Below are 18,025 nucleotides of genomic sequence, written 5' to 3' on the forward strand. Positions count from 1 at the left end.
CCATGTTTAGTAACTTTATTGTTTTTTTTCTTTTTTTTTTTTATATATATTTTTTTGAGACAATCTCACTTTGTTGTCCAGGCTAGAGTGAGTGCCATGGTGTCAGCCTTGCTCACAGCAACCTCAATCTCCTGGGCTCAAGCAATCCTGCTGCCTCAGCCTCCCAAGTAGCTGGGACTACAGGCATATGCCACCATGCCCAGCTAATTTTTTCTATATATATTAGTTGGCCAATTAATTTCTTTCTATTTATAGTAGAGACGGGGTCTCGCTCTTGCTCAGGCTGGTTTCGAACTCCTGACCTGGAGTAATCCGCCCGCCTTGGCCTCCCAGAATGCTAGAATTACAGGCGTGAGCCACCACGCCCGGCCCATGTTTAGTAACTTTATTTATTTATTTTTTTTTTTTGCGACAGAGTCTCACTTTGTTGTCCAGGCTAGAGTGAGTGCCGTGGCGTCAGCCTAGCTCACAGCAACCTCAAACTTCTGGGCTTGAGTGATCCTTCTGCCTCAGCCTCCCGAGTAGCTGGGACTACAGGCATGCGCCACCATGCCTGGCTAATTTTTTATATATATATCAGTTGGCCAATTAATTTCTTTCTATTTATAGTAGAGACAGGGTCTCGCTCTTGCTCAGGCTGGTTTTGAACTCCTGACCTTGAGCAATCTGCCCGCCTCGGCCTCCCAAGAGCTAGGATTACAGGCGTGAGCCACAGCGCCCGGCCTCATGTTTAGTAACTTTAAACAGAAGGAAACCCAAGTGTTTTTTTCTATAGAAACCTAGTGTCCTGTTATCTCAAACCTCATCTCTTGCTCCCACCTGGCTCAGCTCTGCCTGGCTCAGCTCTGCCTGGCTCAGTTCTGCCTGCTGGGACACCCTCCCGCCCTCCCGCCCTGCACATTGCTGCCTCGGGCTCTTTGCACTTGCTGTTCTTGCCTCTGCTGTTCTTTCCCAGACCTGCCCCCTCTCAGGCCTTGGCCTGGCTGTTACCTTCTCTGCTCAGCTCTCTGCTCTCTGGCACTTAATTGCCATTAACTGTATTTCATGTATCCGTTTTCTGTGGCATTGGTTTCTATCTTGGTGTGACAGCTACATGGGGCAGAGATTTTGTTTGTTTTGCTCACTGTTGTGTTTTCAGCATTGAGAACAGTCTGGGCTTATGGTGAAAGGACATTGGCATGAGGACCGGCAATGTGGTCACCCGGGGTCTTGGTGCTAATGTAATTTTTGTTAGCATTTTCATGTGTTTCCTTTGTCTTCCTTTTTTATGGTACTTGTTATAATGTTAAAGAATGATGTTGTCCCCAAGTTGTACTTAATTTGGTCTCTGTGATACCTTTGAGCACCTTTGTAGCTTTCTGAGTGGTTTCCACAATTTACTTCCCATACCCTTGTTGATAGACTGTTTTCTAATTATTCTTGTAAGTAAAACCTCTGCTGCCCACCCTTTCCTGTGCGACTGTTTGCTAGGCATGCGTTCCTAGGCATCTCTGGCTTGGGGTCCGTGCTGCCAAACTGCCTTCCCCAGGGATGGTGGGCCTTTCTGTGTGTGTGAGTGGCTGATCGCCTCGTCTAACTGGGCATCTCTCTGAGACTGCAGTGACTTCACTTTGCCTTTCAGATCCGTAAGGACGCTCTCCGAGCACTCAACTTCGCATACACCGTGAGCACACAGCGATCCACTCTTTTTCCGCTGGACGGGGTGGTCCGCATGCTTCTGTTCAGAGACTGTGAAGAGGCCACAGAATTCCTCAACTGCCATGGTCTCGCTGTCTCCGATGGGTGAGAGCTGAGGGTGGAGCTTAGGCCTCTCTCCCTTCCTTTTTTTGTTTTTGATTCTGATAAAGGACTGTGAGGTGCCAGCTTCTTGCCTGGCCCTGGAGAAGGCACGGGGCAGGTGCTGCCTCCCTGGCATGCAGGTGGGTGCCCTGCAGCTTGCCGTGGCCAGGCAGTTCCCAAGGTCACACGCTGGTTGTCAGCAGGTCACGTTCAGACCAAGTTCTTTGTGACTCCAAAATCAGTGCCTTTCATGAGTTACCAAAGAACCTAAAGATAAGGGTTAGGGCCTTCCTCATTCTGTCCCTAGAAGATTGCCTCTGCTAGCTGAGACTGGCTACCGCCCACCTCTGATGGCTGGGATGGTGGCATTAGTGGGCTGGGCCACAGTCCTGTCTGTGCTCTGCTGTCGAGTGTCCTGAGACCATGACGAATCATGGCTTCTTCCAGAAAACAGCACCATAACACAATGTCCCGTGCTGGGAGCCCCCATCCCATAGCCTCACCTGCCTCCTCCCCCCAGCTCTGTCCTCTGCAGACACAGCCCGGGAGGGTATGAGCCAGGGTGGGAGGTGTAGTTGTATGTCGCTCCACGTGGGGCCAGGAGGTGCCGTGGTAACAGCGAAACTCAAGGACTGGCCCTTGGCCTTCCGTCCTGGTTCCATGTGTTCTGTGGGGTGTGGGAGTCCCTGCTTCCCCCAAGGGGCATCCAGTGGTGCAGCAGGGTACTGAGGGGTGAGCTGTCTCCCCTGACTCCTCTCTCCGGGGTCTTTGTGATGTGCACAGCTGTGTTGAGCTGAACCGGTCTGCATTCCCGGAACCAGAAGGACTGTCCAAGGCCAGGAAGTCGGTGTTTATTACCAGGAAGCTGGTGGTATCCATTGGGGAGATGGTCAACGGAGGGCCATTGCCCCCAGTCCCTCGTCACACCCCCATGTGCAGCTTCAACTCCCAGAACAAGTATGTCGGGGAGAGCCTGGCCACAGAGCTGCCCATCGGCACGCAGAGACCTGGCCTGGACGCGGTGGGTGAGTGTGGCTGTGGTTTCCCTCTGGTTGCCAAGGCAGCCAGCGTGCGTCTTGTTTGGGGCCTGGGATGTCGCTCTTGCACAGTGCTTCTCACTGCATGGACTGAGGTCCCCACTCCATGGACTGAGTCCCACTTCATGGACTGAGTTCCCCACTCCTGGCTCCGGACGTCAGGGTGCTTGTTCTCCACGGCAGGCATCCCTGGGAGGTGCCCTGGGGCGGGGGTTTCCTGGGGGAGGGCTGGCTGGTCCTCAGGACCACTGGAGCCCAGAAAGTGTCTGCAGCTATTTTTCCCGGGTGTTTCTTTCCAGGTGTTGAGAGGGGAGAGGACTGTGGTGTGGAACTGGGCGTGCCCCCACCTCTCCCTGCCCCTGTGCCCTCACCTGCGCCTCTGCTTCCTGTCCCGGCTTTGGCACCAAGCCTCTTCCAGCCCTCTGTGCAGCCTGAGCTGCTTCCTCCAAAGCCTGTGCCCGTGTACTCTGACGCGGTAGGGAACCTTCTAGAGCAGGGCTCTGAGAGGCCCATTGGCTCCACCCCTTGTGAGGCAGGGCTGTGTCCCCTGGTCTCAAAGGGGAAGAGCCAGGCACAGTCGGTGGGTGGGGGGACTGGCAGGTGGGGGGACCTGCCACGTCACTCAGCCTCAGGTGGCCGAGCTGGGGCGGACCCACCTGGCTAACTGCAGAGCTGTCATCTCAGTGGTCAGCGCAGCACTAAGGGATTCCCTTCGCAGCACTGGCCTGAGCCGTGTGTCTGGTCTAACCGACCTTACGCCTGCTCGTTCCAGGTGGCCGGTGGACAGGCTGACCAGCGGCCTGTAGGATCACGGGCAGCACTGTGTGTGCCCACAGTCAGGGGTGGCCTGGGGGCGAACAGGACCTGTCCACAGTACGGTTGTGGGACTTGATTGTGTCACCCTGGCTGCTTGGGGCCAGATGCTGAGCCCTGAGGCTGCTTGGGGACCAGGGAATCCCTGGGGGCATGTGGACAGAATGGCCATAGAATTTGGGGATGTCCTTGTGGACAGAGAAGGCTGGGCCAAGGGTGCTGCTGGGCCATCTGCAGGGTTTGTCCAGCGGGCAGCGGTCTTGCCCCATACGCCTGTGGGAGTGGTCCAGACCCCTGTGTTAGGGCCCTGTACTTGGTTCTGAGAAGTCCCACTGTCCTGGCAGTGCTGTCCGCTGTCTGGCTGGGCGGACGCCCATTGACTCCATGCTGGTCTCTCCCAGGACCTGGCGCAGGTGGTGGATGAGCTCATCCAGGAGGCCCTTCAGAGGGACTGTGAGGAGGTCGGCTCTGCCGGCGCCGCCTATGCAGCCGTGGCTCTGGGGTGAGTGACGCTGGGCACTCAGCCTGCCCCCTGAAGCTGCTCTCATTGGTTCAGGCTTAGGACTCTCAGTGCCCCGTCGGGGCGTCTGCGCCCCCTCCAGGTCTGTGCTGGTCCCTTGTGTCCCAGGCCTTCTGTTTCTTGTGGGCATGTGATTTCCGTTTGTGATGCCTTTTGAGCAACATGTGGTTTATTAATGCTTATAAATAAAAAGCCTGTTTTTCTTTAAGCTTTAAACATAATTTAAAAATCTAACAAAATAAAAATTAGTTCACTATTAAAAATTAAAGACATCTAATTTTACTTGATCTAGTCTTAATAAACTTAATCAAAATCTTTCTAAGCTCTTATGCAACTTTTGTAAAGCTAATTGAAATAATAAATTTAAAAAAAAAAGAAATAATAGATTTAGTAAATCCGATTTTCTTGAGGATTTCAAACATCTTTTAAAAATCGCAGTACATGTGAAGTGGCACAATGATAAGAAAAGGTATTATCTTATTATCGATGCTTGTTATAAAACATAGATTATACAAAAGGACCAACCTTATCGTAAGTTTGATTCTTTTCTTTTTTTTTTTATCCTGGAGTTAGATGCATACTTTCTATTTGGTGGAACTAAAAGGAAATATTGTTTCCATGGGCTTACTTTTATTTTACTGTGGTAAAATATACCTCACAAAATTTATCCTTTTAACCGTTTTTAGGTTTACAGTTTAGTGCCATTAAGTACATTCACAATGTGTTGCGTATCTGTTACCACAGTCTATTTCTAGAACTTTCCATCATTCCAAATAGAACTATAGCACTATACCGATTAAACAATAATTCTCCATTCTCCCCTTTCCTGTGCTATTCTCTGTTTCTACGAATTCACCTCTTCTAGGTAACTCTTTTCAGTGGAATCATGCAGTATTTGTCCTTTGTGTCTGGCTAATTTCACTTAGCACAGTGTCTTCAGGGTTCGTCTGTGTCGTAGCACATACCAGGATTTCATCCCTTTTATGGCTGAATAACATTGCACTGTGTCTTTGTACACAGACATGTAGACACACGTACGTGCCATATCTTATTTGTCTTGTTCCTCTGCTGACAGACGCTTGGGTTGTTCCATCTCTGGCTGTTGTGAAAAGCTCCTGTGAATGCTGGTACACAGAGAACTGTTGGAGGCCCTGCTTTTAGTTTTTGCAGGAATGTGCCTAGGAGTGTGGTTGCCTGATTGTGTGACCTATTTTTAATTTTTCGAGAAACCACCTTACTGCTTTTGCAGTGGCTGCCATTTTACATTCATACAACCAGTGCACAAGGGTTCCAGTTTCTCTTTGTCCTTGCCTGCATTTGCTATTGTCTGTTTTTGGTCTGTTTTTTCTAATAGCCATCATATTGGGTGTGAGGTGGGATCTCACTGTAGTTTTGATTTGCATTTCCCTAGTGTCTAATGATGTCGAGCATCTTTTCTTGTGCTTATTGTCCATTTACATATCATTGGAGAAATGTCTACTCAAGTCTTTCATCAGTTTTTGACTTGGGTTTGTTTTTTTGTTGTTGAATTCCAGGAGTTCATTTGTAGTCTGGATACTAATTGCTTATCAGATGTGTGATTTGCAAATATTTTCTCCCATTCTGAGGGTCGTCCTATCACTCTCTTGATAGTATTCTTCGATGCATAGAAGTTTTAAATTTTGAAGTCCAGTTTATCTATTTTTTCTTTTGTTGCCTGTGCTTTTGGTGTCATATCAGAGAAATCATTGCCAAATCCAGTGTCATGAAGATTTTCTTCTATGTTTTCTTCTAAGAGTTTCATAGTTTTTGCTCCTAAGTTTAGATCTTTGATCCATTTTTATTTCATTTTTCTGTATGGTTAAGGCAAGGGTTTACCTTTATTCTTTTGTATGTGGGAATCTAGTTTTCTTAGCACCATTTGTTGAAAAGAGTGCATTTTCTTGTTGAATGGTCTTGGCACCCTTGTTGAAAATCATTTGACCCTATATGTGAGGTTCTATTTCTGAGCTTTCTATTCTATTTCTTTCCATTCTGTTCTATTCTATCGGTCCGTATGTCTGTCCTTACACCAATACCACACTATTTTGATTACTGTAGCTTTGTAGTAAGTTTTGAAATCAGAAAGTATGAATCCTTCAACTTTATCCTTTTTTTAAAGATTGGTTTGCTATTTGGGGTTCCTTGAGGTATCAGCGAATTTTAGGATGGATTTTTCTATTTCTGCAAAAAAATGCTATTGGGATTTTGATAGGGATTGCATTGAATCTGTAGATGGCTCTAGGTAATATTGTCATCTTAACAATATTAAATCTTTTGATCCATGAACATTCTCTTCTATTCCTAGTTTATTGAGTTTTTATCATGAAAAGGTGTTTTTCCATATGATCTTTCTTCATCAGTCGAGCCGATCATGTGGTTTTCCCCCTTCATTCTATTAATGTGGTTGCATTACATTGATTGGTTTTTATATGCTGAACCATCCTTGCATACCAGGAATAAATCCCACTTGGCAGTGGAGTATAATCCTTTAATTATCTTGCTGAATTCAGTTTGCTAGTATTTTGTTGAACATTTTTATATCAACATGCATGAGGGACATTGGTCTGCAGTTTTCTTACAATGCCTTTGGTCTGGCTTTGGTATCAGGATAATGCTGACCTCATTGAACTAGTTAGGAAATGTTCCTTTCTCTTTAATTTTTTTTGGAAGAGTTTGAGAAGGTTTGGTGTTAGCTCTACTTAAGTGTTTGGTAGAATTTATCAATGGAACCTTCTGGTCTTAAGCTTTTCTTTGTTGAGAGTTGTTTTCTCTCTTTTTTTTTTTTTTTTTTTTTGAGACATGGTCTCACTCTGTTGCTCAGGCTGGAATATGGCAGCATCATCACAGCTCATAGCAACCTCCAGCTCCTGGTCTCAAGCAATGCTCCTGGCTCAGCCTCCTGAGTAGCTAGGACTACAGGCGCCACCACAACACCTGGCTAATTTTTGTTTTTTGTAGAGACGAAGTCTCACTCTTGCTCAGGCTGGTCTTCAACTCCTGACCTCAAGCAATCCTCCTGCCTTGTCCTCCCAGAGTGCTGGGATTTCAGGCATGAGCACCTAGCCTGTTGAGAGGTGTTTGATTACTTAGTCAGTCTCCTTACTGGTCATGGGTCTATTCAGATTTTCTATTTCTTTGTGAGTCAGTTTTGGTAGATTATGTGTGTCTAACAGTGGGATTAATTTTATGCTGAAAGCCAAAGAAGTATAGTTTTAGTATCTCTTATCTAAAGTGCTTGGGACCAGAAGTGTTTTGGATTTTTTTGGATTTTGGAATATTTGCCTTATACTTACCAGTTGAATATCCCTAATCTGAAAATCCAAAATCTGAAATTTTCCAATGAGCATTTCCCTTTGAGTATCATATTATCCTCCAAAAGTTGCATATTTTGGTGTATTTTGGATTTCAAATTAGGAGTACTCAATCTGTATTTCTTTTCCTTGCTAATGTTAGAAATTTAGTTACATGGTTTACTTGGCTTTGTTTTTCCTCTGATTTTGAATGCTCTTTGTTTTGCTCTGCCTAGAGTTTCAAATGCTGCTGTGGAGGATCTGTTAGCAGCAGCAACCACTGGCATCTTGAGGCACGTTGCCGCTGAAGAAGTGACTGAGGAAAGGGAGCGGAGGGAGGAGGAGAGACGGCGGGCTGAGGAGGAGAGGTGAGCAGGCCGTGGCGCTCAGCGTGTGGACACGGGAGTGCTGGCCCGTGATGCTCTGCCCTTGTCCGCCATGCTGCCATCAGACCCTGCCTGTCACCGGTGCCTTCATACACTGGGGCCTGGAGAGTGGGAGTCCCCAGCCAGGACAGGCGGGAAGGGTGCTGTTGGGAAACTGCTGACATAGGCAGCACGGCACAGTCGTCATCTGCATGGTGGAGGAGGAAAGTGATCACTCGTCTTTATTCTGAAACATTGCCCTTGTGCGCTTTTTCTTTTACCTGTAGGTTGAAACAAGAGCGAGAACTGGTGTTAGCCCAGCTGAGCCAGGGCCTGGTCACAGAGCTGATGGAACTGGTGGTGGTGGAGTGCGTGAGGGAAACCTGCTCCCGGGAGTTGAAGTGAGTGAGGTGCTGGTCCCACAGTGCCTGGAGACTTCGGGTTTAGCTCAGCTGCGCATGGGCAATTGGAAGTTTGTCTTGCCTGCTTAAGCTACTTTGGTTTTGTGACCAAATGAATTTGATGTAGTCCTCTGTGCTGTCTTGGTTGACAGAATTTTATTATAAAAATTTCTCTTTGATATACTGGTTTATCTCAGGGCCACCAGCACGTGACTGTAGCTGGCTGTCCATGTTAGCTACTGGCATTCATTGTGTGTTTGAGACACTTTTTTTTTTTTTTTTTTTTTTTGAGACAGAGTCTCACTTTGTTGCCCAGGCTAGAGTGAGTGCCGTGGCGTCAGCCTGGCTCACAGCAACCTCAATCTCCAGGGCTCAAGTGATCCTCCTGCCTCAGCCTCCCAAGTAGCTGGGACTACAGGCATGCGCCACCCTGCCCGGCTAATTTTTCTATATATATTAGTTGGCCAATTAATTTGTTTCTATTTATAGTAGAGACGGGGTCTCGCTCTTGCTCAGGGTGGTTTCGAACTCCTGACCTTGAGCAATCCTCCCGCCTTGGCCTCCCAGAGTGCTAGGATTACAGGCGTGAGCCACCGCGCCCGGCCGAGACACTTTTAATTGCAAATGTTAGATACTGCTGATGAGAAGATTTTGCAGTTGTCTCAATGGTCATTTAAAAATTAAATTTTTAAGCTAGGCACAGTGGTTTTGTGCGTGCCTATAGTCCCAGCTACGTGGGAGGATTGCTTGAGCCCAGAAGTCTGAGGTTGTGGAGTGCTGCAATCGCACCTGTGAACAGCTGCTGCGCTCCAGCCTGGGCAACTCAGCAAGACCTTGTCTCTAAGAAATAATAGTGATTAAATAAGTGATTAAATATTCTAATTTTTGCTGAGATAGAGGTTTATTTCTTGACTATTACAAGAGCCTCTTTGGGTGTGTAACCTGGCACCCTGCACCACTTTTGGTCTTTTCCCTGTTTTCCAGGTATCCTGTACTTAGTGTAGAAATAAAAACCTTAAAGCTTCTCTTGCAGTGAAGGTATAATTACATTTAACATTGAGGACATGGACTCTCTCACGCTGTTAGAGCAAGCCCTCCGTGTCCGTGGGCCCGGTGCGGTCTGCTATAGTGCCTGCCCTGTTTCCTAGGAACGCGGTGGAGACAGACCAGAGGGTCCGCATGGCCCGCTGCTGTGAAGACGTCTGTGCCCACCTGGTAGACTTGTTTCTCGTGGAAGAAATTTTCCAGACTGCAAAGGAGACACTGCAGGAACTTCAGTGCTTTTGCAAGTACCTACAACGGTGAGTCCTGTGTTCTTACAGATAAAATCCACACATTCAGAATGCACAAGCTGTCAGTTCCTTCAGTCAGTGATAAAAGGATTAAGAGCAGTTTATAGCAACGAATACCTATAATGGGCCCTACTCTGATTGGGTTACACTTCAGAAACAGTCTCACACGCATATTCCTTAACAGTGCAAACTAAGGGATAAGTAAGAAAAGAGATTGGGGGTGGCTGTATCCAGCAGACACGTGTGAGGTGCCTGCTGCTCACTCATGCACCAAGCACAGGGAGACAGCTGTGCACGGGCCCAGTTGCAGCGTGTCCACCACTTGGATGATTTTTCAGAGCATAAGTAGTGAGGGGAAAAGCAATTGTCAGGGGAGTGTATGTAGCATAGCAGTAGTGTACATTCAAACTAAGGAGATTGGTTTGGATTTATATGTAATAGTATAACACTAAAGAAAGGAAGGAAATGTTTTATTCTGGATGGAGCTGGAACCCATTCTACTAAGTGAAGTATCCCAAGAATGGAAAAACAAGCACCACATATACTCACCATCAAATTGGTATTAAATGATCAACACTTAAGTACACATATAGTAATAATATTCATCGGGGGTTGGGAAGGTGGGAGGGTGAAGAGGTGATGGGTATATATACATCTAATGGGTGCAGTGTGCACTGTCTGGGGTATGGACACGATCCCCAGCTCTGATAGGTGGGGCAAGGGCAATATATATAACCTAAACTTTTGTACCCCCGTCATATGCTGAAATAAATAAAAGGAAAATAATGATCATAAACTAAGTGTAGTGGCTCTTCTGGGAACGGGCAGAGGCTGGCCACAGCGACAACCCTCTACTGCACGGAATATGCTGTCGTATTAGACTTATCGTTAAACTGGGCATGTGGTTGTGTGATTCATTTCATGATAAAATTTAAAATAAGTAATAGTGTACTTGACAATTACAACAGTATAAAAGGGAATACAGGCTGGGCACAGTGGCTCACACCTGTGGTCCCAGCACTCTGGGAGGCCAAGGCAGGAGGACTGCTTGAGGCCAGGAGTTCCAGACCAGCCTGGGCAACATAGACCCCGTCTCTACAAAACATAAAAATAAATAAAAGGACATATAGTGAGAAATCAGTCTTGCTTGCATGGCGGGTCTTGCCCATTCCTCAGAATCAGCAGCTGTCATGTACCTGTCCAGACACTTTCCATCCCTTCTAACGGTTGGTACAGCGATGGGAGCATGTCCCCCACCTTGGTCTAAACTTCTCTTACGCTGTCTGATATGAGGCGGATGCCTGACGAAGACAGCATGACCTGCTCTCCCCTGCTGTCAATGGGGCGGGAATGTCCCCTATGTGACTTTCCTGGATAGAAAAGTGGATAGACTCCCGTGTGGCTTTCTCTGCTTAGCTATGACAGAGCACTGCAGTGACCATTGGTGTACAGATGTTTCACATGTCTGCAAACGCACACACGTTTGGAGAAAGTTCCCATTGTGTGTTGCTGGGTCAAGGGGTAAAGGTGTCTTAGATTGGCATCCGTGTTGCCTTATTGGCTCCAAAGATCATTTGCTGTCAGCTCTTCAATCCAGTAGCTTCACTGCATACGCACTCATTTGATATCATGCCTTCCCCTTGCCGGAGTCTCAATTCTGATTTGTTTCTCAGTTTGAAGGCTTGCTGGAGAAGACCTAAACATGCGGCCAACAAACATGTTTTGCTGTGTTACGGTGCTGGGGCATGTTTTTTCATTTGTCTTCTGGGGTGAACCTTGAAAATACCCAGTGACGGTGTGTTGGTGTGTCCCCAGGTGGAGGGAAGCTGTCACAGCCCGGAAAAAACTGCGGCGCCAGATGCGTGCTTTCCCCGCGGCACCCTGCTGTGTGGACGTGAACGACCGGCTGCGGGCGCTGGCGCCCAGCGCAGAGTGCCCCATTGCCGAGGAGAACCTGGCCAAGGGCCTCCTGGACCTGGGCCACGCGGGCAAAGTGGGCATCTCCTGCACCAGGTCAGCACTTTGCCGCCCGCTGCCTCCTCAGGGCTGGTCCCCTTGGCTTGATCGGGGCTGATTCAGTGTGCATGTGTGGTGGAACAGCTGGGCAGGGCTGAGAGCTGTTGTCTCTCCCTGTTGTAGACGTGGCTTGTTCTGTGGGAAAGCAGGCTCTGATTTCAGAGGGCTCTGGCCTTGAGACTCGGGCCCTGCTAATAGAATCTGGCTGAGAACCACCCATTCTCTTGGGCACCCAGTTGAGGTGCCCAACTGGCCCTCCTCTCTGGGGAGCCAGGTCTGCACTGGCCCGTGTTGCACCCCACCTGTCCCCTCTGTCTTCCTGCTGCCTCCTTCATAGGCCACCATTTTCCTATAGCAGCGTCATGGCTGCTCTGTCCTCCCCTCAAAGTGTCTCTCGCGAGACCCTTTGGTGCAGCCCTCTTTGCCACTCCTGGTTGTCATTGTTCTTTCTGGAAACTGTCCTCATGGGTTTTGTTTGACCCCATCAGATTCCTGGGGCTCCACCTTTCCATCTGTCCCCGAGGTGGGGAGTGGGCCTGATGGGTGTTGGGGGCATGCTGTGAGGCCAAGGCTTGCGTTCTCTGACCCCTGCCACCTTGGCACAGAGGTCTGGCCTCCTGCTGGCAGCACAGCATCTGTCTCCCCTCCCCTGTGATCTCCCTTGACCTCCACGCCAATTGCCCCCTCGGCATCTCCAGCCCGGGCCTCGTCCCTGCCTTCCAGACTGGATGTCCAGTTCCCAGTCCAGCTTCTGACCCCAAGCTTCCCCCAGCCTGCCCCTTCCCTGCTCACAGATCCCACCTGTCCCCGGCACTCAGGTCACAAACGGGCTTGCATCTCTCTCAGACCCACCGTCCTATATCTCTACCATCAGAACATGCCTGGGCCCGACAGGTGTCTCCACCTGCTGCCAGCACTTCTCACCGGTTGTCACCAGTGTGGCAACTTCCCTGGGTGTCTGTCCTCTGATACCTGTTGGGTCACTCACCTCCCTCACTAACATCCCTGTGCTGCACCCTGGGTCTCTGCAGCATGGACTAAGCCCCTCTCCTCGATGCCCCACTGCCCTCGCCAGACAGGACAAGTCCGGTCCTGGTGTGGCATGGCCATCCTTTCTGTGGCTCCCTTTTTCCTTCAGGTCTTTGCTCGAACATGACCTTCTCTGACCACCTAGGCGAGATTACAACACATGCCCCGGCTCCTGCCCCAGCTGGCAGCACTTGTCCACACCTGGCACTTCCAACATGCCATGACAGCCACTTGCAGACACTGTCCTTTCCCTCTCTTAGAGTATGTTTTAGAAGGGCAGGATGTTTTCTGTTTATTGCTGAGTCTCCATAGCCAGCACACGGTAGATATTTACATTTAGGTGCTAAAATGAATTTTACTATGTACTACTGTGTACTACTGTGAATTTACATTTATGGACTAAAGGAGTCCTGACTTACCCATTTCTTTAGTAAAAACTGTTTTTCTCAGTCTCCTAAATATTCCCCACCAGGAGACATGAACCCATTACTTTTCACTCAGAAACGTCAGTAAACGTTTGTTGAGCCCCTGCTGTGGGCAGGGACCAGCCTCAGGCAGGTGTGGCATCATCCTCCCTTTCTCTGTAGGTTGAGGCGGCTCAGAACGCGGACGGCTCACCAGATGAAGGTTCAGCACTTCCACCAGCAGCTGCTGAGGTCTGTCCTGCCCCGCCATGTGTGCTGCTCCTGCTGGGGGCTCGCACACTGCTGACCGACGTGGTCTGTCCCTTCCAGTGATGCGGCGTGGGCACCTCTGGACCTGCCATCCCTCGTGGCCAAGCACCTTCCGGGGAGGCGGGATCGCGTGTTCTGGAAGCTGGTGCTGGTGTTGCCCGATGGAGAGGAGCAGTCCCCGGGGAGTCCTGGCAGGTCAGGGAGGGCTTCCCTCCGTGGGGTTTGAATGCGAAGTGGAGAAGTGACTTTTGGCAAGAGAACAGGCCAGACAGAGCTGCGGGCCTGGGCCAGGGAGGTTCCTCTCCTGGAAACCAAAGTGTAGGGTTACATTTTAATGCTGGGACTTGCAGCCTCTTTTGTTCATGATTTAAAGTTGACACTTTAGAGTCGATTATTTCTTTGACTTTTTTCTTGAGACAGGGTCTTGCTCTGTCACCTGGACTGGAGTGCAGTGGCATGTTCGTAGCTCATTGCAGGTTCAGTCTGTTGGGTTCAAGGATCCTCCTGCCTCAGCCTCCCTAGTAGCTGGGACTATAGGCACCATCACCATGCCCAGCTAGTGTTTCTATTTTTTCTAGAAAAGGGGCTTGCTTTGTTGCCCAGGCTGATTTGATTATTTCGATTTTTATTCTGTAAACTTAGCAATGGTCTTAGTCATGAAGCATTTAAAAGTTGATTATTATTTAAAGCTGTGTTAAGGTATATTGATTAGAGCTGATTTCATTTTAGACTCTTAGGGAAGATGTTTACAGTTTGCTGTAGTTTGATTTTTTTCCTTTAGAAAAACTTTAGGCATTTTAAAAAAGAAATAAAAAAATGACATGGCATTATTTTCTATAACCAAATAGCTTATAAACATTATAGTTTATTTATTTATTTATTTATTTATTTATTTATTTATTTATTTATTTATTTATTTATTTATTTATTTATTTATTTTGAGACAGAGTCTCACTTTGTTGCCCAGGCTAGAGTGAGTGCCGTGGCGTCAGCCTAGCTCACAGCAACCTCAAACTCCTGGGCTCAAGGGATCCTGCTGCCTCAGCCTCCCGAGTAGCTGGGACTACAGGCATGCACCACCATGCCCAGCTAATTTTTTGTATATATATTAGTTGGCCAATTAATTTCTTTCTCTTTATAATAGAGACGGGGTCTCGCCCTTGCTCAGGTTGGTTTCGAACTCCTGAAGTCAAACGATCCGCCCGCCTTGGCCTCTCAGAATGCTAGGATTACAGGCGTGAGCCACCGCGCCCGGCCAATTTTTAGTTGTTAGTTATATTCACAGGGTTTTATAACCATTACCATTATCTAACTCCAGAACAGATTTTCACTTACAGAGAACACCATGTTTGTTAGCAGCCTCCACTTCTCCCTGCCCGGCCCCAACATCCACTGGTGTGCTCCTCTTTCTGCGTGTTTCTCCATCTTACTTAAGTGGAGTCCTATAATATGTCGTTTTTGTGACTGGCAAATTCCCTTGATGTCACGTTTTCTAGGCTCATCCACGTTGAAGTGTGTGTTAGTGCTACATTCTTTCTTATTTTTTGAGACAGAGTCTCACTCTGTTGCCTGGGCTACAGTGCCATGGCGTCAGCCTAGCTCATAGGAACCTCAAACTCCTAGGCTCAGGTGATCCTCCTGCCTCGGCCTCCCAAGTAGCTGGAACTATAGGCATGCACCACCATGCCGGCTAATTTTTTTCTACATATTTTTAGTTGGCCAATTAATTTCTTTCTATTTATAGTAGAGAGGGGTCTCACTCTTTCTCAGGTTGGTTTCGAACTCCTGACCTTGAGCGATCCTCCCACCTCAGCCTCCCAGAGTGCTAGGATTATGGGCGTGAGCTACCACGGCCTACATTCCTTCTTTGTGTGGTTGAATACTCCACTGTGTGAATGTACCATTTGTTATTTATCTGTTGATCAGTTGGTGGGCACTTGGGTTGTTTCCACTTTGGGGCTATTATGAATAAGGCTACTGTGACCATTCGTTTATAAATGTTGTGTGAACATATGTTTGTGATTCTCTTGGTTGCATACCTTGGAGTGTATGGCAACTCAGCATTTTAAGTCCTTGAGGAATTGCCATACTATTTTCTGCAGGGGCTGCACCATTTGACGTCCTACTAGCAATATATGAGGGTTCCAAGTTCTCTGAACATGGTGGTTTTTTTTCTTTCTTTCTTTTTTAAAGAGAAGGGTTTTTGGTCTGGACCTTGGTTGCCCAGCCTGGAGTACAGTGGTGTCATCATAGTTCACTGCACTTGAATTCCTGGCTCATGTGCTCCTCCCACTTCAGCCTCCCGAGCAGGAGGACTTTAGGTGCGTTCCACCACACCTGGCAGAACACAGTATTTTTTAGTTAAAAAAATCTTTTTTTGGAGATGGGGTCTTGCTCTGTCATCCAGGCTGGAGTGCAGTGGCAGTCGATAGCTCACTTTTATTTCAACCCCTTGGGTTTTAAGCGATCCTCCTACCTCAGCCTCCTGAGTAGCTGGTACTATAGGCACGTGCCACCACATGCGGCTAATTTTTCTATTTTTTCTAGTGATGGGGTCTCGATATGTTGCTCAGGGTGGTCTCGAACTCCTGGCTTAAGTGATCCTCCCACCTCAGCCTCCCAAAGTGGCTGGGATTACAGATGTGAGCCACTGCACCCGCCAGAACACATTTAAGCGGTTACTATTGGAACACATGCAGCCTAAAGAAAAAGAAAGTCATGAAGTTTATCTCATAGGACAGCTGAGCAAAGAAGAGAGTTGTGGCATTTTAGAAGTAATTAAATGGTGATGCATTTCTTAAAACAGCTATCTTCTGATTTACTAAGTTGACTCATATGTCACTTAAAAATTCTTAAGGTCTCAGGCATGAGGAATTTGATTCTGTAAAAAATGCACTTGCAACCGTGGGGACATTTTAAGTTGCTCAAAATCTTTTCTTAGTATTTCAGAATCTTAAGTCATGTTACAATGAGCCAGTTTCAGATATGCCCTCTTCTCTTACCCAAATACATAGCCCTGTAGTGCTCCTAGCTCCATTTAAAAATGACAGCCTATTCTGTCCGGGTCAGCTTCAAATAGCTTTGGTGTCTGTGGACCTGGATCTGTGTGATATTTCTGTGTTACTTTTTTTCCTGGAAATCTTTATAGTTTAAATTTAGAATTAGATTCCTCATGTATTATTTTCTTTTATCTACAGAATTCTAGCAAATTGGTTAAAAGTCAAGTTCATGGGAGATGATGGTTTGCCAGATGCCACGGGTGGTGATGCTGGTGGGATTCAGACACTTGCACTTTTCAACACCCTCAGCGGCACAGGGGGTCAGGCGATCTCTGTTAATGTGTGTATAAAGGTGAGTGACAATCTCTTTGTGTTTTCACTTCTGTAATTTCATTATTATTTTTCCTCATTCCCAGGCATCATTGGAATCCTGTAAATACTCTTTATTCTCCGAAGTGGTTTTGACAGACTGGGAGGCTCAGAAACGAGTGTGTGTCTGGTGTGACAGGACAGGCAGGATGCAGCAGAGCAGGGGCCATGGTTGTCATAGACCTTTTGAGAACTTGGTGAAAATGTGGAACTGTCCTAAACAGTATACGGGTGCACTTAGGATGTTAGTACATGATTTAGAAGGCTTGGCCTCCGTGGGCTTCAGTGGGGACGAGAGACAGAGTGTCCCCAGGAATTCCTGACGGCTGTGTCAAAACAGCTTCCCAACACGTCAGGTTTTACCAGAAGAACAAGTTTTTAATCCTATGTGGTTTTCACAAAGCTGGATCAATTATTCCAGTCTAGCTGTTCTCCGCCACATCCCAGGAAAATAAGTGTGTTAGTTACCTGTTACCTGTAACAAGTTATCCCCAATATAGCTGATTAACATAACACTCACCTGTTATCTCATGGCTTCTGTGGGTCAGAGTCCAGCTGGCGCTTCACCGGTTCTTTGGCTCAGGGTTTCCCATGAGGTAGGAACCAAAGTGCTGGCAAAGCTGTGGCCAGCGGCTGCCCCAGCTCCTGCCACATAGCCTTCACAGGGTAGCGGTCTGTAGCGTGTGGGAGAAGGTGAGCCCAGTGGGAAGTCAGAGTCTCTGTAACCTGATCTTGGAAGTGACATCCTGTCACTGTTGCTGGATTCTGTCTTCTAGAAGCGAGTCACTAGGCCCAGCCCGCAGGGTAGGGGTCATGGGTGACACCAGGACCCACATAGCATGGCACACCTGGTGAGGAGTGGGCTCTGCTACATGGTGCCATTCAGCCTTTGGCTCCCTTGGTAGCTACACTGTCTCTCTGTGTCACCTCAGTAAGTGGGGAACTCGAGTCTTTTTCTTTTTTTTTTTTAGTGACAAGGTCTCGCTCTGTCCCCTGGCCAGAGTGCAGTGATGCAGTCATAGCTCATTGCAGCCTCTCACCTCAGCCTCCCAGAGCAGCTGCACCCAGCCTGTTTTGATGGTTTCGTGCCTTTCACTTCAGAGCCTGCACTGTTCTATGACCACGTTTCTTTACTTTTTTCTGCAAGAAATATTTGCCATATCTTCTCAGTTACAGAGTTTTCTGTGTCCTCTTTAATTTTTACCAGATTGGCCACATATATCTCAGTAGAGTTTTCCAGATGTTCTGTTGCTTCACCCAGTCCATCCACATCCCCTGTCTCCTGGAGCCCTCCTCCTAGCAGATGCATCGTCTTGTCTTGGGTGGTGGCTGCTGTCGGGCTGTCTGTCCATGTGGCACGTGCCTTAGAGCCAGGGTTTGAGCAGGGTCCCTGCTCCTCCGCCTGCTCTGTGACTCATTG

General features: G+C 47.8%; 1 protein-coding gene across 3 annotated transcripts in view; it reads left to right on the forward strand.

The window, feature by feature from the left end:
• Positions 1-18,025, forward strand: part of MCM3AP (minichromosome maintenance complex component 3 associated protein) — a 45,246-nt gene that overhangs the window by 14,878 nt on the left and 12,343 nt on the right. For all 3 annotated transcript variants that reach the window (XM_012780069.3, XM_012780071.3, XM_012780070.3), the window contains exons 11-21: positions 1,622-1,782; positions 2,563-2,804; positions 3,116-3,291; positions 4,031-4,131; positions 7,697-7,828; positions 8,113-8,226; positions 9,375-9,527; positions 11,334-11,531; positions 13,151-13,219; positions 13,298-13,432; positions 16,435-16,588. In XM_012780069.3, the coding sequence (XP_012635523.2) occupies positions 1,622-1,782; positions 2,563-2,804; positions 3,116-3,291; positions 4,031-4,131; positions 7,697-7,828; positions 8,113-8,226; positions 9,375-9,527; positions 11,334-11,531; positions 13,151-13,219; positions 13,298-13,432; positions 16,435-16,588 (1,635 nt within the window). The remainder of the gene's footprint in view (positions 1-1,621; positions 1,783-2,562; positions 2,805-3,115; positions 3,292-4,030; positions 4,132-7,696; positions 7,829-8,112; positions 8,227-9,374; positions 9,528-11,333; positions 11,532-13,150; positions 13,220-13,297; positions 13,433-16,434; positions 16,589-18,025) is intronic.

The sequence above is a fragment of the Microcebus murinus genome, chromosome 1 (assembly GCF_040939455.1).
Source record: "Microcebus murinus isolate Inina chromosome 1, M.murinus_Inina_mat1.0, whole genome shotgun sequence".
In the NCBI taxonomy this organism is placed as follows: Eukaryota; Metazoa; Chordata; class Mammalia; order Primates; family Cheirogaleidae; genus Microcebus; species Microcebus murinus.